At 45.5% G+C, this 23,358-nt stretch overlaps 4 protein-coding genes and 1 pseudogene across 5 annotated transcripts; 1 reads left to right on the top strand and 4 right to left on the bottom strand.

Moving 5' to 3' along the window:
- Window positions 1–140: 140 nt before the first annotated feature.
- AGABI2DRAFT_184964 (hypothetical protein) lies at window positions 141–3,921 on the bottom strand (the record flags this gene model as incomplete). Its single annotated transcript, XM_006460491.1, has 19 exons — window positions 141–448; window positions 516–944; window positions 1,005–1,118; window positions 1,206–1,274; window positions 1,332–1,634; window positions 1,694–1,843; window positions 1,895–1,983; window positions 2,083–2,170; window positions 2,225–2,325; window positions 2,392–2,424; window positions 2,478–2,565; window positions 2,640–2,686; window positions 2,743–2,800; window positions 2,855–2,995; window positions 3,051–3,223; window positions 3,291–3,329; window positions 3,390–3,577; window positions 3,637–3,794; window positions 3,855–3,921. 19 exons carry the CDS (start codon window positions 3,919–3,921, stop codon window positions 396–398), a joined length of 2,388 nt encoding a protein of 795 aa, XP_006460554.1. The 3' UTR covers window positions 141–395.
- Window positions 3,922–6,478: 2,557 nt separating this feature from the next.
- On the bottom strand, window positions 6,479–7,585 carry AGABI2DRAFT_117497 (hypothetical protein; the record flags this gene model as incomplete). The annotated part of the gene is made up of 5 exons (XM_006460490.1): window positions 6,479–6,682; window positions 6,733–6,921; window positions 6,984–7,058; window positions 7,115–7,288; window positions 7,337–7,585. The coding sequence occupies 5 exons, from the start codon at window positions 7,583–7,585 to the stop codon at window positions 6,479–6,481; spliced, it is 891 nt and encodes a 296-aa protein (XP_006460553.1).
- A 6,002-nt stretch (window positions 7,586–13,587) lies between these two features.
- Window positions 13,588–17,392, bottom strand: AGABI2DRAFT_203625 (hypothetical protein; the record flags this gene model as incomplete). Its single annotated transcript, XM_006460489.1, has 14 exons — window positions 13,588–13,722; window positions 13,813–13,986; window positions 14,053–14,188; window positions 14,246–14,426; window positions 14,487–14,619; window positions 14,681–14,784; window positions 14,838–14,977; window positions 15,030–15,392; window positions 15,446–15,526; window positions 15,578–15,869; window positions 15,922–16,699; window positions 16,750–16,873; window positions 16,931–17,033; window positions 17,083–17,392. The coding sequence occupies 14 exons, from the start codon at window positions 17,390–17,392 to the stop codon at window positions 13,639–13,641; spliced, it is 3,003 nt and encodes a 1,000-aa protein (XP_006460552.1). The 3' UTR covers window positions 13,588–13,638.
- A 743-nt stretch (window positions 17,393–18,135) lies between these two features.
- Window positions 18,136–20,418, top strand: lcc6 (annotated as a pseudogene; the record flags this gene model as incomplete). Its single annotated transcript is given in 13 exon segments — window positions 18,136–18,266; window positions 18,320–18,371; window positions 18,435–18,503; window positions 18,558–18,704; window positions 18,760–18,840; window positions 18,943–18,946; window positions 18,959–18,987; window positions 19,046–19,317; window positions 19,369–19,859; window positions 19,939–20,090; window positions 20,140–20,163; window positions 20,220–20,284; window positions 20,345–20,418. Coding segments are annotated over 5 exon segments (450 nt in total), but the record flags the coding sequence as incomplete, so codon positions are not given.
- A 755-nt stretch (window positions 20,419–21,173) lies between these two features.
- On the bottom strand, window positions 21,174–23,325 carry AGABI2DRAFT_117493 (hypothetical protein; the record flags this gene model as incomplete). Its single annotated transcript, XM_006460488.1, has 5 exons — window positions 21,174–21,350; window positions 21,403–21,501; window positions 22,085–23,046; window positions 23,100–23,219; window positions 23,274–23,325. 5 exons carry the CDS (start codon window positions 23,323–23,325, stop codon window positions 21,174–21,176), a joined length of 1,410 nt encoding a protein of 469 aa, XP_006460551.1.
- Window positions 23,326–23,358: the final 33 nt, after the last annotated feature.

The following is a 23,358-nucleotide window of genomic DNA, read 5'->3' as shown; positions in this document are numbered from 1 at the left end:
AAGCATCGAATGTGATGGACTTGTGAACAGATGTCGAATATCCGAATCACACCTCAAACTATGGGAAATCTCCTAACAAGGTTAAGTAGGCCGAGATGCTTCTTCATGTAAATAAGGGAACCCGGCAAGATCATTGCATCGTAGTTAATCTTTCTTTATTGCCCAGAATCGCGGGAGTTTTTAGTACATACAATGCAGTATTTAATAAATGTGTGGACACTTCTACCAGCGACAGGACTAGTTGTATGACATAGGGACGCAAATATGAAAAGGCACGTATATCTACACCACCAAACACATCCTTGCCTCCTCTAAGCGCGAGGAGTATCGCAGCTAGCCAACTCGAACACAAGTCCAAACGCTGCATTTCCATGTTACCAGCGTATACACACTTATCACTGCCTACATGCAACCGCTGATAACAGAATATCATAATCTGTTTTTCCAGCTGATATGAAAAAAAAGTGATGATAAGTCAGTACATATCACATGCAGCGAACATTGCAAAGCCTCACCTTTCAATATCAACTGAATGAACCATGCAGACAACGCCGGTTCATCCCGCCGTAGCTTATCAAGATCCTGCATACTCATCTTCCAAAGCGTAGCATGATGTTCCACTATACAAGTCGCGTTCCTCGGTAAACTTGACAAAGCCGATAATTCACCAGCGATAGTTCCCGATACCATCGTTTCTTCAAGGCTCTGCGTTTGATTCCTAAATTTATACGTCGCTCGCAATACACCAGATTCAACAATATAGAGTCCATCAGGACTATCATCTTGTTTCCAAAGGATATGTCCGGTCGGTACGATGAGCCTCGAGAAATATCGTACAATCCCCTTGAACTTTTGCGCATCATCGGAACCCCATGGAAATGCCCTCGATAAAGTGTTAAGAGGATTAGATGTAAGATCCGCTTCTGACAGGTTAGAATCAAACTCTACAAAAAATGGTCAGTCATGGGTACAAAATTACCCAACTTGTGGAATCGCAAGCTCACCAATGCCGATTGTCTTATTTCCAACATCCCAAATATGGGATCGCCGGGGAGAAACAGCGAACGGATCGGCGATATGATGGACATCCCAAGAAGGGTCTCGTCGAACAGGCACAGCTATTGAACAAAAACGGAAAGTCCGATAAAAAATATTAATAACAGTTCGTCAGCCTATTCACGATGCAATACCAAAATTATACTTACGAAGTAAAGTACGAGGTGGTTCCAATGGATGCGAACGGAACCACGAATGAAGATATTCATTCTCAGTCCCTATATCAATCTTCAAAAACCTGTTCACCATCACTGACAAAAATTCAATTCACTCACATTCCATCGCGTCATTGAACGTCGAAAACAATTCCACACCCTCAGCATCAAGCACACCCACATTCTGTAACGCCTTCCCAACAACAGAATCGTCCGAAAATCCACAAAAAACGAGAACAACTCTCTTCGCGAAAAGCAGACGTTGAATTCTTACAAACGCCTCGGCAGCCGACATGTCAACACCCGCTACGTGAACCATATCAACAACCAGGAATTGGATAGGATTTTTCTGCCAAGAAGGCGCTTCGAAGAGACCCTTTATGGTTTCTTCAACGCGCGATATAGTTCCAAAGAAAAGGAAACCTGCGGAGCAAAAATGTAAATACAAAAGAAATAGCGCAAAAAGTCCAATGTATACAAACCCTGAAGACGGAGAATAGTGGTGTGCTTCGCAACTTCTCGAATGTAGGCGCGCTGCAAGCCTGATCGACGTACAGCTGACATAGCCGTATCACCAGTATAAATTGACCGAATACAATCGACCTGCGAATTTTGCACGACGAAGAAGAAACCTAAACACGTCGGCTTAGCTTTCCACAAGCCGAAATCCAAGGAGTACTTACAGCTAACGACGATACCAAACAAAACGCCTGTCACGAAGTCCCAAGCGGTCATAACTATCATTATGCCGATAATTGTGACATATTCCACTCTGCATCACCGGCGAAAACAAAAAACGAAAAAGGAAGGAAAAAAACAAGACAGAAAATGTCAGATAAGGTAAAGAATAGATGAGGCAAGACAACTGTACCTGCTAACTCGATGTCGGGTATCCCATAACGCTTCTTTCACCAAATCAATGCCAAGCACGAAAATCAAAGCTCCAACAACCATAACAGCTATACAGTTGATAATGTCAACACGACGCACATGTTTTCTTTCCTATTACTCACGGATGTAAGCTATCGGGCCGACCCCGATGAAAAGGAGGACGCATGTTGATAGAGCAAGCAAAAACCCCGCAACACGGTTATCGCCTCCGACTCGATAAAATCTAGAATAGCGTTGCTAGTCAGGGAAACCGGGACCCATGTGGATAAGAAAAAATGCCGGAACTCACAGAAGTGTGTTCACATAAACAAGATAATTGGGTCTAATAAAAATTCACAGAGTCAGGGAAAAGACCGTTTCGAATTGACAACTTACACGCTTCCGATAAGGCCAGATAAGAGGTTAGAATAGCCATGCCCCATCAACTCTTTATTCGTGTCACATTCACAATCAAGGGAAACGGCTGATGCGGGAAAGAGAAACCATTAACTTCAGACCAACGCGCGCATCAAAGATAAGACTGATATCGGAACTTACCTAAAGCAGGCACGTTCAGAGGTGGGTGCAAAATATTAAAAAATAGCCTTAAGGGCAACTCATCAGTTATACGACCTCAATGAAAGGGGTATGACAAACGCACAGAGCAAATTGAGTCGGGAGCGTAGACCACAATGCGCCAAATCGAATTAAGCGATGATCTGTCAAAAAAAGTTAGACTAAAATATCTTGGCGTCCCTAAAAAAGGTACCGACCTAGATAAGAAAAGTAATGATACCAAGGCGTCTCGGATGCACTCCCTACGTCGAATAACCAGTTTTCCGTCCGAAGCTTATTTAAGTCCAGTCTAGCAGAGGCAACAACGATATAGAAAATAATGGGTATAACAAGGAAATCTAACAAGTTGAAGGTTTGTCAGAAAGGAATTGTCCGCGGAGCATGAACACTTACAAAGAGGAAATACAAGCTGATGGTGAAATTTGTGTGTGATGATTCTAAGTAGAACTGCCAAGGCAAAAGGAATTGTCCATAACAGTAACATGTGATGGTCCAAAAACATGGTTTTTAAAGTTTCGAAAGACATTGTGAAATCTTCTTCGCTCATATGCATGCTGACAGTCAAACTAAATGCAGCCATGTGAGTACCGCGATAAGGAAAATGATCAGCTGCTGTGCCCTTCGGGTACGCACCCTGTTTGAATAAGAAATGCCCCAATCCCGCCGATACATCTGGGATAGTATAATTCAGATAAAGTGTGAAAATAATAGGGAGTAACTATTACGACTTACCCGACGAGGATGTGACGAGGGAAAAGCCCCACAATCGTCCCGAGTTTCAATAAACCCAACAGGAAAAAGCATAATCCTGTCAAGATAGAACTGGCGGCGAATGCAACCAACGTTGTGGCAATGATTTCTCTCGGGTGTTCTTCTCCGATCTCCGAGGCTATGCTGTTTGCGATCATATGGAAAAAAGGCTGGGACGGCAGTGAGCGAGGCTGTACCAAACGTCAAAAAAAACATTCAATTAACATACCACCACTTCAATCATCATACTACCATTGGCTCCAGCAAATGAGCTTCCTCCGAGCGTATACGTGAACTGGACAGCTATGGTTGAGACGAAGAACAAAGAAACGCCCATCGAGCCCAGGTCGGCAAAAACTCCAGTTGAGGGAAATATAATCATCCCGTCTAAAATGTTAGAGCTTAGAAACATCTTGAGACTTGATGAGGCAAGCATAAGTGACTTACAGCTAATGCCGTCAAGGATGTTGATCAAAGTGCCAAGTAAGACGGCGGGGATTGCGGACAACACCATTCTTGACTTGACGGGTATATCATGTAATGTTTTTCTAACGACCTTCTTCCAAGCTGGAATCCCGTCGTAGTGTAAAAGTAGAAAATCAGTGCTCTCTGTTTCAGGTGTTGAGAGACGAATTTCGGGAGTCCCATACCCATTTTGTGAGTGGGGTTCGTGATGCGAGGTGGGTGGTAATAATGATGTCCTTTCCGATACTTGTAATAGCGAGTTCGGATCTTTAAACCAGGCCGCCGGACCAGATACGTTTTCATATTCGTCAGGTGCGTTAGGAGGACCAGTAGGTGTAATTGTACCAGAGGTCGAAGGTGATGGAGGGGATGAGACACGGCATTCTTGACGAAGAGGACTTGAAAGAGCAGGACTGGTATAAGGCTCAGTCTAATGAACAAACTTTAAGAGCGTCCCGGAAACAGATAACAGGACCACCGCAACCTACCGTTGCTTCCCAGTTGGCCTCACTGGCCGACATACCTAAAAGAACAAGAGGTTAAGAAGAAGAAAGAGAGAAAGTTGCGCAAAAAATACTCACCGGAGGTCACGTTTGATGCTGAAGGTGATTGGGCAATTGCAGTCGGGGTAATTAAGTTGGAGTTGGGGATGTCGGTGTCATTAGGTGATAGTGTGAGAGAACGAGCGGGATTATCATCAGAAGATAAGGGAAGGGTAGCAAGAGAATCATCTTTGCGAGGGTCTTGTTGGAGTGCTAAAAAGGTCAGATGTGTTGGCTGGACATAAACTAAAAAAAGACCGACAATGATATGAAGTATTATGTTGACGGCACAGACCCTGAGAATCAGATGGCGCAGATAGAGGCATCCCGCCGAGAAGGACGGAATCAATATTTTGAGGATAAGACGCGGGCATATTAGACAGTTGCATTGTTGTGAGTCGAATAGAACGTTGGGAGTGCTGATGAGGGATCCTGTGACTTATAGGAAGGGAGCCTGGGAGGAAGCGGCCAGTGAGCGGACTAGAAGGATTATAAGACATTGGCCGCAGAAGCCTCCAAAAGCAAAGGTAAGCTAGTAGTTCCACAAGGAAAGCTGATGAGGATGTCTAACGTACCCTGCTCGGTGCAATGAGGAGTCGGATAGGGGCGAAATATTCTGATGTCACGCAGGGGCCTGAGCACAAAACTATTAAAGGAATAGGGAGCGCTTACGAAGGCGTGGTCAGGACGAGAATTGGCAAAGGCCTTGGAAGATGATCTGTCTTCAGGCATAGCCGATGTATAGAGTCAGCAAAAGGAGGAAGAAAAAAAGTGAAGTGAAGGACTGGAATATCTCAATGGAGAAATAAGTGGATCTTAAATCCTTTGCCTTTCTGGGAAGGCTGGTTCTCACCTATGATGAAAGAGGCCGTCACCAGGAGCGGTGCAGCCCCACAAACTCTTACCACCTAATGACCGCCTGGTCGTAGCCGAGACACTTAATAAACGCGGTAGAAGCGCTATACAAGCCGGTAATGTCCTCTTTTGCCTCGCAATTAGACTTCATCAGCAAAATGGTTTTCAAAATAGAAGGGCTTAGAGACCTTGTTATGGAACTACTAGTTCCACCACAATCCATCAGAAAGGTAACTTTTGGAATATAATATAATCTTATGCAAAGTAGAGAGGCGTAAAATCCTATGGTGCCGTTCTAAGCCCTTCTATTTTGAAAACCCTTTTGCTGATGTTAATTTGATCGCTCTCGATATACAACTTGCGGTGCCCGAATTTGTAATGGAGTTCATATCTCTGCTGCCAGTGGTCACGGCTTCCCAACCCGAAAAACCTTGTGACCTCTTGCCATGAGTGCTTCGACACTTCTCATTCAATCTTATCTATAACCTTTTTGTCGTGATGACCCTTTGACTACTATGATACTATCCTCTTATGTTCTGTTCCCGTTTACGGTCAGTTTAGATCAGAAAAGAAAAGATAACTTACCGCCGCCTAAGAGTTTTCGCATACAAATTTATCCGGTTTTCTACTTGCATTTTCCACAACTGTACGGTTGTACATACAACCAGCGAAGTTCGCTTTTAGCGCCTTCAATACCCAGCCATTCTCGGTTGATGATGCCGCCCAGCGGGCTAGGCTCGGCTTGGCCTACATGGGGCCGGCTTGGGCTCGAAGCCCGATTGGCATGAGCCTGCACTGTTCCGAACGTCAGTGATCATTCGATCATCGATCATCGATCAACAATCAATACAACTTATCGTTGTCGACGAGCTTCTACGTTATTATTATGACTGACCATTGGTCTAAGGCGCGGCAGATGACAGCCCTTTGTCATTCAACCTCGCCCTCAAAGATCCATAGATAGCGCTCGAGGTCATCAAGATTAGACCAAGGCGAAGCCTTCGCCTTGTTATTGTGGTATCACCTATGAGGAAAACCAGTTTGTATCTTTTATCGCCAACCAATGAATTACTTTACTAATGACAACAATATTATGCGAGTAGTATGATTAACTGATGGTGATTGCCTGTAGCCATTGTTCACTTCAATCCGAAGTCTACGACAACCCAACCTCGAAGTAAAGTACCGTCGCGGTTGGATATCTCTAGTTTAACGGGAAAGACTCAACGATTCGGCCACCCACTTCATGGATGGTCTACTAAAAGGCGCATATTTCAAGCATTCCTCAACCAAGTTCCAAAGCCGATCATCCGTCATATCACTGGGACGGGATGGTATCTCACCGATATTTATCGCTATCACAACTCTTTCGAGACTCTGATAATAAGCGAATGGGCTTAAACCTGTGTGCATCTTCTCCGAGGTCATTATCGAGGGAAAGAATTAAAGAAACGAAACCTTACTTCGATGATTGTCATTGCAAAACTCCACGTATCACAAGCGGAGGTATGTTCCTCTTGATAAATGACCTTCTCCGGCGCGGACCACCGCAACTCCTCCATCTGGTTTAGTTGACCTCGATGCGTTACAGCTTGGAAGATCCCTATATCGGACAGATACGCAACGCCGTTGCGGTCAATCAACACATTTTCCTAGAGTGCAGACTCTTTGAGCATACTAAAACGGTAACTTTAATAACGGAAGTTTGGCTCACTGCTTTGACGTTGCCGTGCGTTATAGGTACATCTTGACCGTGCATATATTCCAGCGCCGCAGCAATTGAATAGATCTTTATCATCGGTTATTGAATTGGCCTTAATGAATCGAAATTAATATTCCACATACCAGTGCACGCTTGGGGGCGTCTGGATGAGTCTGGACGTATTGTAAGAGATTCCAACAGGCGCGTGGGGTTAGGAGCATGGGAAGAGGCATAGAAGCGTCCGAACAGAGTCCCAAAAATGGTGCGATGTTTGGGTGGAAAGAAACTTGCTTCCATTTGTCCAAAGCAACCTTGATCTGTCAAAAAATTGAGCTATGATATAGACGAAAATAAGGCATACTTACGTCCTCCACTGAAGGATCATGCTGCTCGTCGTGCCTAAATCGTTTCACGACGACCAGCTCACCCTTTAACTCTTCTTCGTACACTTCGAGGGAGGATGTCGACGTTCCCATCAATTGGAGCCGTCGGTTTGTGAGGTGCTCTGCATCTTCAGGGGAGAGGTAGAAGTCTCGAGTTTTCCAGCAAAAAGAGACATTGTGGGTAGAACGGAGGTTGTCCGCGTAACTAGCAGTCTGTGCGAGGGAGAACATTGTATCGAATGGCTTGAAGACTGTGGTTTTGAGCGGGCTATTTTATATGTAGGATTGCGAATTGCATTCTTATGCCTTCCCTTTGACCCCGGAGCTTCAGTCATACAACCCCCGAGAGTTCTGTGTTTCTGAAATTCAAGGCTTGAATAAAGTGACGCCCATACTCATGAGAGTATGAAGACTCACTGGTTCAACGCTCAAGTCGATCTTCGATCCGTCACAATAGGGAACGGTCCTAATTGTTGTATCGAATAAGCTGGACGAATTGCTCATACCTTCCTAAAAAAAAGAGTTTGCCTTGCAAAATTGCTTGTCCTTAATTGAGCGGACAGTCACGATACAGGGACCTGGCCTCGTTTTCACAGCAGGTTAGCATTAGTATTTTTAGTGCCTGCCAGCTTTGCGGATACAAAATTATAGCAGAACGTTGAATCTCAGATTGAGCTCGGTGGGCCCCACAAGATTACTTTCTACCTTCTCAGATTCACCGGTCTCAGTACCGTGGGCGAACTGCAGTATGACGTCATGTGACTGCACATGTCACTCTGTTCAAACCTGCACAAGTCGTTCTTGTTCCTCCTCTTGACCTCTCTGCTATACCACTTATTGGTCCCGGAACTACACGCAGATCAACTTCTACTAGACGACGCTTTTATTGTGCATACAATGGATAACCCAATGATCGATTGGTTCAAGGACTGCGTCCAAAAACTGTATCAGCAAGATCCGGCTCAAGGAGAGAAAGAACAGTCTAGCCTTCTCGAATCGATCTTTGATAAAAACGTAAACCTCCTACACAATCACAAACCTATATCTCTTTCGGAGTACATGAGCAACTTGAGCCAATCATCTTTCGCTACGGCAAAGACGGATCTCGAATGGAACGTAATTCTATCTCAAGAGGATGAAGGAGAAGCCCAGGTATGGACAAAGTCAAGCTCTTTACGTTTTAGGCTGGACCCGTATCAATCTAGGGTAGTATCGTGGCTGGGCATTTTGTTGTCACTCGATATATGAAATTCCGAATTAGAGCAGCACCAGCGGAGAGATTGCAACATTGTTTTTTTAGCGCTAAGTACGAAGCCTCGTTGTCAACCTGTCGCATCCCTCATGTGGTTTCCATAGGATAAGAAAAGATGCTCCAAGCGAAGGAGGAGCGCCTTATACGGTAACGGAGATGTTTATCACGTCTGTCTTTAAGCAAGCACCAATTCATATCGCCAACATTCCGGTCCGTCTTCATCTCATTTATCACCTCGGTATTTGATGTTGAGCATTTCCCCAGACTTCTTAGGAGAAGTGATTAAAGACGGACAATGTACTTGTATACGGAATGTTATATCTGACTCGAAGTTGTCTTTCAGGTGAAGAATCTACCCCTACTGAAGCCACGCGATTGTAATATTCATGAACAAACTTCAAGGAGAGGCCCTGCGATAGCTGCAAAGTTTGGGGTATCTTTGGACCGCAGCTGAAGTATTGAAGTATTGCAATCGCTAAATTTACTTTCGTCCTTGTTCTCTGATATGAGAAACTCGAGGTATCTAATCAAGGGAAAACTGGGGAATGCTGCGATCAAAGGGAGCTGAAAAGAAGCTATCTGAAACAGGGAAGAGCGAATTACTTCCTCATGTCAGTAGGCAGTTTGCATCTCGGTCCGCCACGAAAATGAAGGTGCTCCACAACATAGGGCCTCCTCAGACGGTTGTGGACCGTCCGGGGCTTCGGTCTCTTTGTGGCGTTTGAATCGATTCTATAGGGCAACCATCTGCATGGCGAATTACCTCGCCGTTCCCTAGCGATTCGGATTGCTGGAGCTAACGCCCATTACAGAGCGGTACAGCCCGGCCTTCGGCCAATTCGCCTTGAGAAACCTGCTTGAGGTCACTGAGTTTTAGTATGCTTGATCCTTCTTTTTTGAGCGACCATGAGGGGAAAGCATTGACGGCTTCTGTTTCGGTCGCTGGACTTGCTTTACTTGCATATCGCGCTGATGGCCAGGCAAGTGATGGCATTATGAGCAATCCTGTAATTTGATCATGCTGGCAACATCTTTACCAAATGTTTACGATATCTCATGTCGTAACCTTTGGATTCCCTGGCAAGTGGCAGGCACAAGGCGGGCATGATGATACTGCCTTGACTCCTTCATAGGCGCCAGGACATTCCGCCCTCATCGGTTATTGCCTTGTCAAACACTTCTATGGTAGCCCTGGCACGTACCACATTACGTTTCCTATGTAGTCGGCCCCACATTTCTCCAAGGCGCGATATGTCTAAAGGATGTGATGATGAGGACTCATGAGGTGACCCCGGAGCCAATAGCGTCCCAAGTTCCCAAATTTACACGAATGATGACTGGCGAGACTTCCGCTCAAAATGTTCCATCTCTTCATTATATCGAAGTTACCCGGTGTATTCATATCGCTCGTTTCTGACACTCGTTTTGACTTACGTTTACCTCGTTTACCTCTTTTACGGTAATAGCTACTTGTTTGACCATCGTACGGCGTCTAATTATAGCCGCGAATGTTTTCCATACAATAACTGCGATTCCAGCGATGATAAAATGGTACTGAGAGGATTCGGACTTGATCAGAATGATCAATAAAGTGATGCATCAACCTATCCTTCGCACCATCACCTGATGTGTCCATGTATGGGGTCCATCAAGCTCGCACTGCGGTTACAGTCTCCCAGCAGTCCATAGACTTGCAGGTGCCGAAGAACACTTAATGAGTGCTTCATGACCATCTAACAAGCTACAAGTAAGTAAATTCCGCAGCAGACTGGTTCATGCTTAACATGCTGTTGCCACGTTTAGGCGGACATCAAATCATATATACCTATAAACACTAGCCACTCTCAAGCTCCGTTTTACCCTCTCATACCCACCACTAAGCACTAGGAAATGTCGTTTTTGAATTTGTTAGGTAGCGGCAGGAAACCGCCTGCTTCAGCACGTCCAGCTGCTACTACTGGAAAGGCAGATACTGCACCTATACACGCCCACATCACCAATCCTTCTAGGAAACCCTCAATCGACTCTCTAGCATCAACTTTTCGAGGCAGGCGACAGCCTTCGAGGGCGCTGACTGATGTAGCTTCCTCACATACAGAGCCTCCCAGAGCTCCGACTAGGTCGTCTACCAATGTGCCGGAGCCGAGGTCATCCACCGATTGGCGCCCTCGAGGGGGTGCCGTCTATGAGTCAGCTCATACTTCAGCATCTTCTTCCCTCTCCTCTCTCGCCGATACCATTGACAGTGTTCATTCTTCCTCCTCTCGCGAGAACCTCCCGGCCGAGTCCCATTCGACCTCTGATCCTTTGAAAAAGGCGCCTTCGCCGTTGGAACAAGAATGGAGTGAGGTCGAGAATGATTCCAGCGATGAAGATGACTTTGTCAAGTCCAGTGGCGAAGGTTCCGTTATAGGTACCGGAGATAAAGACAGTAATATTCCCAGGTAGGAAACATAAACATAGCTCATAAACGACCAAAGAAGACTGACTTCGTTGTCTTCAGCTCCGCTAGCTTGCACGAAGCTGCAGTTCTGGTGGAAGACGAACAGAAACAGGCACACAGGCTTACCGAAGAACTCTCTGCCGCGACTCAGAAACTTGAGAATCTGTCAAAAGAACGCGATGCCCTCCAACAACGCCTACAAAGATTACAGTTCGAGAATTCACAACAAGTGTCCCATTTGAAGGCGACATTGGAAGCCACGGACGCAGTAAGTGGAGCCGCAGCACAGGCACATGCTACAGCCATGGAGGAACGTCAACAAGAGATCGAGAAGCTGCAAAAGTCACTGGCAGTTCTGGAGTTGATGGTGGAGATGAGGGATGAGGAGATCAAGGCGTTGTCCCAAGAGAATGGAACGTTACACAAAGATGTGGCGAATCGAGATGATGTCATCCGCAAGCGTGAGGAATCGCTGCAGGACTATAAGAGGGAAGCCGATGAAGCAGAAGCAGAGTTGTGGAACTACAAAGCCCGAAGTGAAGCGACTTTGAAAGCGGAGAAGGAAGAGAAGGATCAGCTCAAATGCCAAATCGACGATCTTTTGCACAAGTTGGAAGAGCAGGAGATGCAGAATAGGGAACGTAGCGAGGAAGTCAAAAGGCTCCGAACATCTCGCAAGTCAGTCACTGAGGCGCTTCTCCGCTCGAGGTCATTCGTCGATGAGAAAGACAAGGCGCTCAACGACTTGATCAAGCAACGCGATGTCTTGGAAAAACAAAGGGAGCAGTGTCAAGAGCAACTCTCCGCTTTAGAGACGGAGGTTGAAGAAATCCGAAACTCGGGTCAAAGACTTATTGCAAGGACAAAGGAGGACCAGCAACTCGAGATCAACACGTGTAAGAATCGCATCGAAGCACTCGAGCAAGATATTTCCGGATACGTGTCTACGATACTTCAGCTTCGTAGCTTGTTAGAAGCTGCAGAAGGTACCGCAGAGGAGCGTGTACGAGAGATTAATGGTCTCCGCACCCGAATTGCTGTCCTCGAAGAAGATCTTGACGCCAAAGACAAAGGACTCAAGGACGTGTCTGCGTCGTGCTACTCCAAAGATAATGCTATCCGTGGTTTCCGTGATGAACTGGCGGAACTCCAGGCCAAAGATGAAATCCGTATCACCAATCTTGAGGAAACGATCACCGCTCTCGAAGATACCATTCGTTCCATAGACCCGACCGTAGAGAAGCTCCAAGGCGATATCTCGGCTCAACGTCAACGTCACGAGGCTCGAGTCAGAGAAGACGAAACGCGTATCTCCAAACTCGAAAAAACTGTCTCCTCCACCCGAGATAAATACCGCGAGCTGCGTAGTCGATATGAAGCAAGTGAACAATCCCGACGAATGTTGCTTGATCAACTCGCAAGACGAGATGAAGAGACTCATAACCCCGATTCTACTTTCAATTTCAACCTCTCCTCCAGTATCATACGTGATCCCGCTCAATCCAACACCGATCAAGTATACACCCTTCTCAAGAATCTCAACTATGAAATCTTCCAAATAGCCGCTCTGTTCGCTGATTCACTTTGTACAATCGAACGTCCTTCATCGTCGTCGTCCTCATCCCCCGACACCGCCACCACCGATCTCATAGACGAAGAAAGTACATCTCTTCTCGGACCCTACCTCCTCTCCCTCGTCCGTTCCCAATCCACAATCCCATTAGACACATACGATTCATACCCCTTACAAGCCGCAATCCAAGCCACCCTCGTCTGTTGCGCCACTCGTATCATGACAGCGTGGTATCCCGGTCATTGGGATCTAAGTGATTTCCTCGCAGCGACTTACACACGCATACGTGAAGCCGAAGGGATACCTACATCTGACACTTGGAAAACCACGACACGCGCTAGATTGAGACCTACAACATCGACTGTGTTACGTGTAGTTGATTTCTTGGAGGAATGTTTGAATACGTTGTTCAAGTATGCTGGATGGCCAACGACAGGTCCTTCTTCCTCTTCATCCTCTTCATCCTCGTCTTCCACGACACAAACCGTCGATTCTCTTCTCAAAGAAACCCGTGAAAAACTATCTGCTCTAGCCAAACACTGTCTCCGTCTCAACGTCCTCCTCGACAACGTCAATCCTCAACTCGAACCCACCCTCGTCGAACCCGGTTCGATTTTCGATCATCACGTCATGGAACGTGAAGATGTGGATATCAGGAGTGGGAGAGACGATGACAGGGAAGAGGTCGTAGCTACCAGTGAAATTGGGTTGCGCAAAGTCGCTGAAGGGAGTGGTAGCGGTAGTAGTAGTAGCGGTAGGCGAAGAAGTGTTGTTAAACCAAAGGTCATACTCAGGTCCGCGTTTGATGCTTAGTTCGTATCTTTCTGTTTTTGTAATTGTACCCGTCTGTATATCAATTTGTTGAAGTGTTCATTATGTATCTTTCTTGGCCAACGAATGAATGATTGTACTTGAGAAGATTTCAGGAGCCCACCGCCGTCAAATTTCCCTGAACAATTAAAGGTCTATAAAAAAAAAAAACCAGCGTACAACATGCAACAACAAAAAAGAGAAATTCACGACAAGTCGAAACCAGCATTAGAAGTAATCGCCTGCACCAATTTATTCCTCAACGCCTTCTCCGTAGTATACCTCGGCAACTGCACAAGAAAAAAAAAAAAAAAAACCAATCAATCAGTCCATCCCTAATATCCACAATATACTTTCCAATAGCACTTCGCACAACATACCTTCAACAAATTCACACACGTACTCGCAGTCGGCAACCTCAACTCATCAGACCCCGCATCCCTAATCGAAAAATTCGGAACAAGCTCTTTAAATCCCAATAACGGTGGTCGACTGCAACTCGTCACAAACCGAAGCAGAGCTCGTTTCTGTTCTTCCGTAAATGAACTAACGACCTGCCAGAATGGTGAGTGAGAGACGTTTTGAGTGATTTTTTTTTTTTTTTTTTTTTTTTTTTTTACCTTCCAAAACATTCTAATCGTCAAATGCCCCGAATCATACAACCCCCCATAATTCGTACACATCTTCAAATCTTCAATATCAATAGGCGAATTAACACCTCCCAAAAGAATCTGAACTTCTTGTTGATTAAACATCCTATCCAAAAAAGTCATCCAGCTTAAATCTTTTTAGATTAACAAAACAAAACATTACCTCAACCATTTTGGATCAATCATCTCCGACAACCCCTCAAAAAACGCATTACTCTGCAACTTGATCTGCTTACTCAATCTATAATGCGAAATCAAATAAATATACATCAACTTGTTCTCCTTCGTCACAGCCGTCTCGCTTCCATATTTCATAAGATCCATCATCTTCGTCACACCAAATTCTAAAATCGTTAATCATACTGTCAGGTTGATTATGTGAGGAATGGTATCATTTGACATACCATCGACAGCGACTGTAAAGTTAAGCGAAAGGTCTTCAGGATTTCCAGTATAATGTTTAAGGAATATCAATCCATTATAGAGTTCAGGATCAAGCGAAGCAAGATCATCCAAAAAACTTTGTTTCCCAAGCCACTATACAACCATCCCATCAGTCCATCTTCCCCTTCGATTTATAAAAAAATCGTAACATTACCTTGGCAAGGAAAAAGCCAGCAAACGCAACATCAATCAATATCCCATCGTACATAGCTTTACCCAGCATCCGTCCAATAAACCGATACCAATTCAAGCTGTGCGCTGAGAAAAAGATAAACACATCAATGAGAGAATATAAAAAGCAAAAAACTTACGTTCAGTCGCATAAGAATGAGGATTCGGATACAACTCATTCTTCTTATTCGCCAACCACAATCCCCTATCCGTATCAAAAACCTCCTTACTCAAAGACGTCAAAAACTCTTTAAAAACACCTCCCCCATCAATCCCAGCCCTAAAACCACCATCAGTCAATACATAAATGAAAGACCATTCGGCAAACCCACTCTTCCTGCCCAAACTGATCAATAAACGTAATCTCTATCGGCTGTTTCAAATCCGCTTCCGCAAGTCTATCAAACCCATCCTGAGCAACAGTCCCCCTCCTCACCTGCACCCTCGTCTTATACCCCCCAAACGGCAATCCCCTCGAAGCCGCAAAAGTCCTAAAAGAACCTTCGCTATTGGCTCCATGAGCCACCATATCATTATACACAAATTCCCGAAATATTCGAACTCGAGTTTCAAATGGGATGGCGAAAGGAATGTTATTGAGGATCCCGAGACGAGGTGAGAGTTGGGCTAATTGGAATTTGGATAGTTGACGGGTTTGAGTGCCGTTTTCGGAAAGCATTTGTCTGTCTTCGAGGCTAATGATGATCAGATATTAAGGAAGGGATGTATATGAGATAGTATTCCTTACATGGCCGCCTCTACGAATGATTCGAGGTCAATCTCCGACTCGACAAGCCAATGATCACGGGGAACGAATGGTTTTCGAGAACTACATCAACGGTGGTTAGAAGCGGTGCACGGCAGAATGATATTTGCTTACTCTCTCGCGTGTATGGCAACTAAACAACGCGTCACCTTATCTCTAACAGTCTCCCAAGGACATTTCAAATCAGGAGTCACCAATTGTTGACCACCATATTCCTCACGCCAATAAAGGGTCACAGCGATATTGAGCAACTGTTTGCTAAAGCGCCGCAAATCATCCATCGTAAGAGGATTTCGAGTGGCTCCATCCTCGCTGAAGAATTCATCATCGCCCATTGTTAAGAGAGTTTGAGAATACAAGTCTGCGAGTAAGATCAGCGGAGGCCATTGTGTCTTATACTGTGATTCTTTATAGTACACACATCAGTTAATGTCGAAACTGTGACAGTATATGCGCACCATTCAAATTGTTGCTCTGTTGCCCGAGTTGACTTCTAAGGCCGTATTGTCGATACAGCATTCGAATAAGACCACCACTACCCAAACTGGCCACCGTATTTAGAACAATATCCTTTTGTGACGGCCAGATCGTTGTAAGAGACACTAAAAAGACCGTGTAATCGACCAGTACGGTATCATTTTGTTTCGCCACGTTGAAAAGCGCGGTGATATGACCAGCAGCTGGGACCAATGCAAGGCGCTTGACTGTTCGTGAATCGATCTTGGGTAATGGTGGCTCGTTGAACGACGAAACGGCAGTCACCGTAATCTTTGTTTCGTTGTCCGAGTCAGAGTCAGTATCGCCGTGGAGGGCGTGAGACTGTAACCTGGGTTTCTTTGAAGCAGCCTCGGGATCAAGAGAGTTGACAGGGAGATTATTCATGATCGTGGCAAGAAGTGCGAGGTATACTCCGACTACCCGAGATGAAAGTCGGGGTATCTGAGGTGATACAAACGTGTAGACGTTTGTTAAAAGGTGGATGCGGGATTCGGTGTCTAACGATTGTGCCACGGTGCCAAAGTGTGAACGCAGAGAAGGGAGTTGGTCCCATGGCAGCCGAGACGCAAGGAAACTGATCGATGGAAGGGGCAAGCGATTCGGGAGTAGATGTATGGAAAGGATACGCTGGAGTAGTGATGACAGAATCGAAGGGTCGTTGGGGGTGGCAAGGGACAAGGGGGCCACAGCGAGCTGTACAAGTAATGGAAGTGAGGGTGTAGATTTGAGTTCCAGAGGCTGGCAGCCGGATCAGCACCAATATGATATGTTTTCCTGCGATGACTCACGACAGAGTTGATCGCCTGAGCGACGAGTGAATAAAACTGACGATCGAGCAGGTAGCCGAGAACTGGACTCTGCGGTTGCAGTAGCGTGTTCAGGACATTCAAGTGCGAGACTGCATGCTGCGACCTGAACAGGGGCGGTTCAGCAAATGACGTAAGACGCCGGAGGGAAAAGAAAACAAACATGGGATGGTGAGCAACTGAAGTCAGCAACAGCAGCGCTGCCTGGCGACTCAGCACGGCCCAACTCTCAGCGTCTTTTCCGGAACACAACCTGGAAACACTTTCTGCGCAAATATCAGAACAGACCAAGGGGACAAAAGAAGGGAAACAGACGAGGATCCATCGCACGCGACCACTGCCCGAGTAGCTCTTCGTCGTGCCCGATGAGAACGAGGCATCTGAGGCCTGTGATGCTCGTCGGGTCCATGTCAAACGTTCTCCGCAGCTCTCTGCGCGTACGCCGAACCTCAGTCACTCCCCGCCACCATGCCTGTAACTTAATTGCATTCTCTTGCCGACGTCTTTGTTCTCGTCGTTCCTCACGTTCTCTGCGCGCGTGTCGAAGAACATCGCGGTCACTGGCCACCGAAGACGCACCTCCCAGGTTGATTCTGCGCCGCTCGTCGCCAAAGACAGGGATCATGATAGAAGATTGTACACGAATCTTCGGCTGACGTACAATGGCTGATATCGTCACGTGGTCCACGGCTCATTCATCTCGACAAATAAGAAGACAATTGTGGGACCAAGTTCTACTCTACGTCCATATACATCTCTTTTCTTCGACGGCCCCTCACGACTTCTCTGTCGGACATCGTCTCAAGTGTTCTCCCTGGCCTCGTGTCTCCTATCTTTACTCTTATACAGCTCCATACCCCCTAACTGTTTTCCTCGCCTCCGTGTGCGTAGGGAGACAACTCCTTGAAGGCTGGTTGGTCGATTTTACTTCAAGGTCTGTCCCATTGTCTTATCCTACCTATGTCAACCAAATTTATCTAGGAAAGAACAAAAAGTGTATTTTACTAAGGTTCTCGGTATGGAACTTCTGTAGAACCATCTGCGATTTGCCATCCAGACGTCGATTCGCAATGATTCTCTTCTGTCCCGTAACTAGGGCCACCTGGCGGTAGCGAACCACAACAATTCTCGTTGTCGATCTTGAAGGGAATTTACGTTTACCACAGCGATCTCGTTACGTTTTTGCAACTTCTCCACAAGCCTCGTGAATCTAAACTGATACTTAACTAGTAGAGGTTCTATCGACCTAGAGAAGGAGTCGGTCTTAGAAGATGGTATAAAATCAGGTATAAGGTTGACTTGCGCCTTATCGCGCCGCGTCGCGTGCTTTCCATATTTCCTCCCACCAGACTGCAAAATCCAAACCGAATGCAATCAAAACTGCATTTCGCCTCCTTCTTATTTTGGGCTACTACTACCGCTTTTGCAGAAGTGATTTGTCACTCAGGGACTCTCACCCTCGAAACCAAAGACATTGCTCCCGATGGCTTTGTACGCCCGTATGTTCTTCAAGTGTCTTCTTCCTCTCGATTATTCACTCACTGGATGGTAGGGCTTCATTGATCAACGGTATTCATCCGGGTCCCGTGATTACTGCAAAGAAGGTGAAGCCTCATCGATATATATGACATCAGGTATTATTGATATACATGATGATACTGACTTAGGGTGAAAATATTAGAATGAACGTTGTCAATGAGCTTACTGATGAAAACCAAATTCTTGGTGCAAGTATTGTACGTGTTTATTTATTCTTCAATCCCACAAAACATTATTTATCTTCAAGTTAGCATTGGCACGGCTTATTCCAAAGGGGTACCAACTTCATGGACGGTGCTATCGACGTTACGCAATGTCCAATATCACCTAACAACTCCTTTGAATATTCATTCGATACTACGAACCAGCCGGTACCTTCTGGTATCATTCCCATTTTGGTATACGTTTCGTTGATTCATTGAAGGATGAACGAAAACTCAAACGCAATTTTAGATGTACAATATTGTGATGGTATTCGGGCGCGTTGATTGTGTACGATCCTCATGACCCTCTGAGACATATGTATGATTGTGAGTGAACCGTCGCGTCGCGTTGGGTTCAACTAGACTAATTGTTCTCTGATAGTTGATGATGGTATGCCATTTTATCATCCCTGTTTTCAATGACTAACGTGAATGATAACATATTATCAGAGTCCACAATCATCACACTTTCTGACTGGTAATTCGAAACAATCTAACTTACAGGATTATCCCGGACTAACACGGTTTTCCCGCAGGTATCACGTTCTTGCTCCTGATATAAGTAGTCCTGCGATGGAAGATGCAACCTTGATTAATGGTCGAGGACGATACATTGGCCATAAAGGAAAACCCGTCGATTTAGCCGTCGTCAACGTTAAGCGAGGCAAACGTTATCGCTTCCGTATTGTGTCCTTGTCCTGCAGCCCTGACTTCACGTTTTCTATCGATCAACATGACCTTACCATCATTGAAGTTGAGGGCACCGAGACGGTCCCCGAAACTGTAAACACCATACGAATCTTAGCTGGTAAGATAAAATGTGTTGCTCACGTTGGAACTCTGTTCACATATTTAACAGGTCAACGTTACTCGGCTGTTTTGAATGCCAATCAAAGAGTTGACAACTACTGGATTCGCGCTCTTCCCAACAGAGGTGCCAATGGAATCAGTGAGACCTTCGATGGTGGTGTCAACTCGGCTATCCTGAGGTACAAAGGCGCTCGTAAGAAGGAGCCAACGACGAAGCAACAATATCAACAAATTCTTCTCCTCGAAACCAACTTGCACCCTGCCTATCCAACCCTGACAGTATCTGGAGAACCTAATCCTGATGGTGCCGATCTCACACTCCCTTTTATCATCAAGCTAGGCGAAATCAAATGGAGCTTTAACGATACACCTTTCGTATCAACTTCAGTGCCCATATTACTTCAAATTCTGAGCGGTGCAACGGACCCGGCGGAGCTCCTACCTGAAGGAACTATATATCGTGTGAAGAGGAATCAAACGATTCAGCTTAATATACAAACTGGAAGTCAAGGAAATCCACATCCATTACATTTACATGGTGTAAGTTCGAATACGTCTAAAACAAAAAGTAACCCGCGAAGTCCGAAAATCTAATAATTTTTTTTTCATGTATGTATAGCATAAGTTTTGGGTTGTCAAGAGTGCGGATAGTGTTGAATATAACTTTGACGACCCTGTTGTTAGAGATACAGTTAGTGCTGGTGATAATGAGGGTGATGTCGTTTCTATCCGATTTACGACTGATAATCCTGGTCCATGGATTTTCCATTGGTGAGCTCACCATTGTCCTTGGACGTCAATAATGACTAAACTATCTTAGCCATATTGATTTACACCTTAGAGAGTAAGGGCTTATACTCATTGCATCCGATATCGAAGATAAATTAATTTATCTTTTAGTGGTCTTGCTATTGTATTTGCGGAGGCTCCTGAAGACATTGACTTTACGAAACCAAACCGCCCTGGTTCGACATTTCAATTTCAAAATTATTTTTTTTACGTTCTCTCATTCGTGATTATTCTAGATGCTTGGAAGGATCTTTGCCCTATTTGGGATGCTCAACCCGATTCAGTCAAGAACGCTGGTTACAACCGGTAGTGTCTCACTTCCTAGAGTGTTTTCTTAGGATGTAATCAAGGTAAACCCGGGAGCCTCAGGCTGGTTGAGGAATGTGAAAACAATTTTTGTAGCTTCTTCGTCATGTATAATAATGAACTGGTTGCACGCTCACGCTGCGTAACTGGCTTAGATCTTTATGTATCTGAATTCATGTGAACGTTCAAGTCACTTTCGTTCCCCATCATTTTGTGAACATTTATAAGCCGCACATTTATTTGAGAGAAAAAGGTGGTATTGGGGAGATGTTTCTGACATTTGAGTTTCAGGCACTTACTTGCGGGTGTACCAGATCTCATTACAATTTCAGGCTCGCAGACAGGATATTCGTGTGTGCACATTGCAAGCCGGTTTCATGGACTGGTACTTACAAAACCAGCGAGACTGGACTGGACCGTAACCCAATTCAGCCGGACCGCCTGTTGCCAACGGTTTGGTTGTAACCGGTTGCGGCCCTTAGTTTGGCTAAAAGAACAGACCGGCTTTCTTTTTTCCCCTCTCATGATTAGACAACTATCTTGTACTTATTATCTCCAGGTGATGGATGGATGTGATTGATTTTAACCTTGAAGCGAAGCTTCTGCCAGGAATTATGCGTTTACTTTGTAATCGAGCATTGGTGAGTTCTTTCTTCAGGACGAGTAGGCTTCTGCTTTCAGTAACTCCCGGCGACCAAACTTTCGAGAAGTTGGTTATTTGGTTACAGAAGAGAAGATTAATTTGTGCGATGAAACATGTTACATCAACTCGAGCATAGCAGATGTATAGACGCTGAATCCACAGTATGATGGCGCGACACCCGGAGCTCTCAGAGTTGCCAGCACGACGAGAACAGTTCCAGCTCCAAGTCCAAGTAATGCATACTGGGGACCCGTCGGACGCAACTCCCAGTACACCTGTTTCTCTTCAAGCTCCTATGAGATAATGAGAACACTGCCTTGGGTGCTTATGGAAACAAGCTCATACCAATGGCTCAGCGAGTCCTTCACACTTGTCAATGAATAGCTTGTCCAAATCACCTGCAGGTTCGACGCGAACGATGTTTGGTGAGCTGTCTTTGTCCCACTAAAGAGCGTCCTTCAGTCATTTTCCTAACACACACAGTCTCAAGTAGCGCACTCACTGCGTATAACTCTCGGAGGAAAAGGTGAAATTCATACCAATGAATAGTACTATTGCCGCAATGACCCAAACAACCAAAATCGAAGTGACGCAGCAATGCCCACTCTGAATGTGAACACGTGTCACGCGCATAATAGAATGCCTTAAGAGCGTAATCCAAGGCTAGCCCGAATTAGAAAGTGTGTGCCTTTGGATTAGACCACTCCGCCGGCTTCAATAATTTAAAGGGATTTGAGGAATGGAAGATGATGCGTATAGATGCTTCATATGAGAGATACCTGATTTCAGGTTTCGGGATGTGGAAACGTCCTGATCGCTTTGCATCTGCTAGAAAACTTCTGAAAAAGGGACTTGGCGAATATAAAAGGACCTCATTGCTGATATGCGAAATCACAGCCCAGCGGCAGAGATGGGAAAGCACGCCGAGGATAGCATCGTGGCTATGGGAAAGCAAGCAGGTCAGCCGAAAGGATGTCACGGGAAATGGAAAGCCCTCCCAACAACAGATACTGAGGACTCGTTTCACAATGGAATCAAGATCATGAGGGATAGCGGAATATGCTTGATGATAAAAATGATCAAGAACACAATACGGTCGTTCATCCGAAGGCGAAGGTGAATCAACCATGTAGGCCAGAAATTTCTCCAAGTGAGCATTTGGTCCACCCTCCCCTTCCCAGTCAACGAAATAGATAACAACGTCAATGGCGTCAAAAGACCCCATAAACATCCTAGTCAAATGGAACATCTGTTCCTCAGATGGCCATACTTCGTGTTCAGCAAACATCTCCTCGTGCTTTTGGCGGAGAATAGTGAAGCGGTGATGGAGAAACAATTTCGTGTCCGCGGGTGCATCGTTATAACAAACAGGAAGTCGAGTAAGCCGTGGACACTTGAACGGGTCAAGAAGGTCCTGGATAGGAAGTTTAAATTCTGGGCTGAATGAAATAATCCATAGCAACGGCGAGGCAAACTCGTATATTGAGCTGAGAAGCTCTTCATCCCAGAATTTAGGGTCATGCCAGCGGAGAACAATCACGGGCGGTGCAGCAACGTACTGCGGATGAGATATTTCCAGTGTCTTCCATGGTTTATAAATGAGTTTTTTGAAACGAGTACGTGTTGATAGCTTAAAAACTTTCGGGTCCTCAATTAAAATTCTGGTGAGAATGCGGCGATATGGAGGGCTATGAGTTGCTAGCGCTGCACAAAGTGAGAAAATGCCGGGAGGCAGACGGGGTGCATCTCGCAATGGAAGTCCGAATCGGTGAGCATCGTAACAAATGGTGGCAAAGGCATTCCCTCTATGATTTTCGCTGGCGTTCTCCGTTTGCGTCTGCCCTTCTGCGATGAGATGGATGTTACTCCTCCTCTTGGAATCACAGAGCCACGAGATAATCTCCCTAGTGAGGTTTTTGTGAATGCTCAAGAATGGCTCACTAGCTGATGCGGGTTCAGGGTCCGAGTACCAAAACAATTTACGAAATACTGTTATCGGCTGTGAGCAGGCAACTCAACTGGTTGAACTGTATGAAATTTACAGGGTTTCCAAGTGTCCCAGAATGAGAAATCGCTATGGCGCAGTTCTAATTCCCAGTTGAGACGTAGCTCGATGCGATCTTCTGGTACGCCGGAGTGGTGCTTTGTAAAGAGTCTAATCACTACCGAGATATGAAGATAGCCTCCATCGTCACTACAAATTCTTCTGAGCTTACCTTCCAGGACAGATAGGTTTGTGTCTAGTGCACGCTTCACCTCTGGGTGCATCGTCATAATTCAGATATTCCGTATTTCGGTGTT

The sequence above is a fragment of the Agaricus bisporus genome, assembly GCF_000300575.1.
Source record: "Agaricus bisporus var. bisporus H97 unplaced genomic scaffold AGABI2scaffold_4, whole genome shotgun sequence".
NCBI lineage: Eukaryota > Fungi > Basidiomycota > Agaricomycetes > Agaricales > Agaricaceae > Agaricus > Agaricus bisporus.
This window is presented reverse-complemented; position numbering and strand designations above follow the sequence as displayed.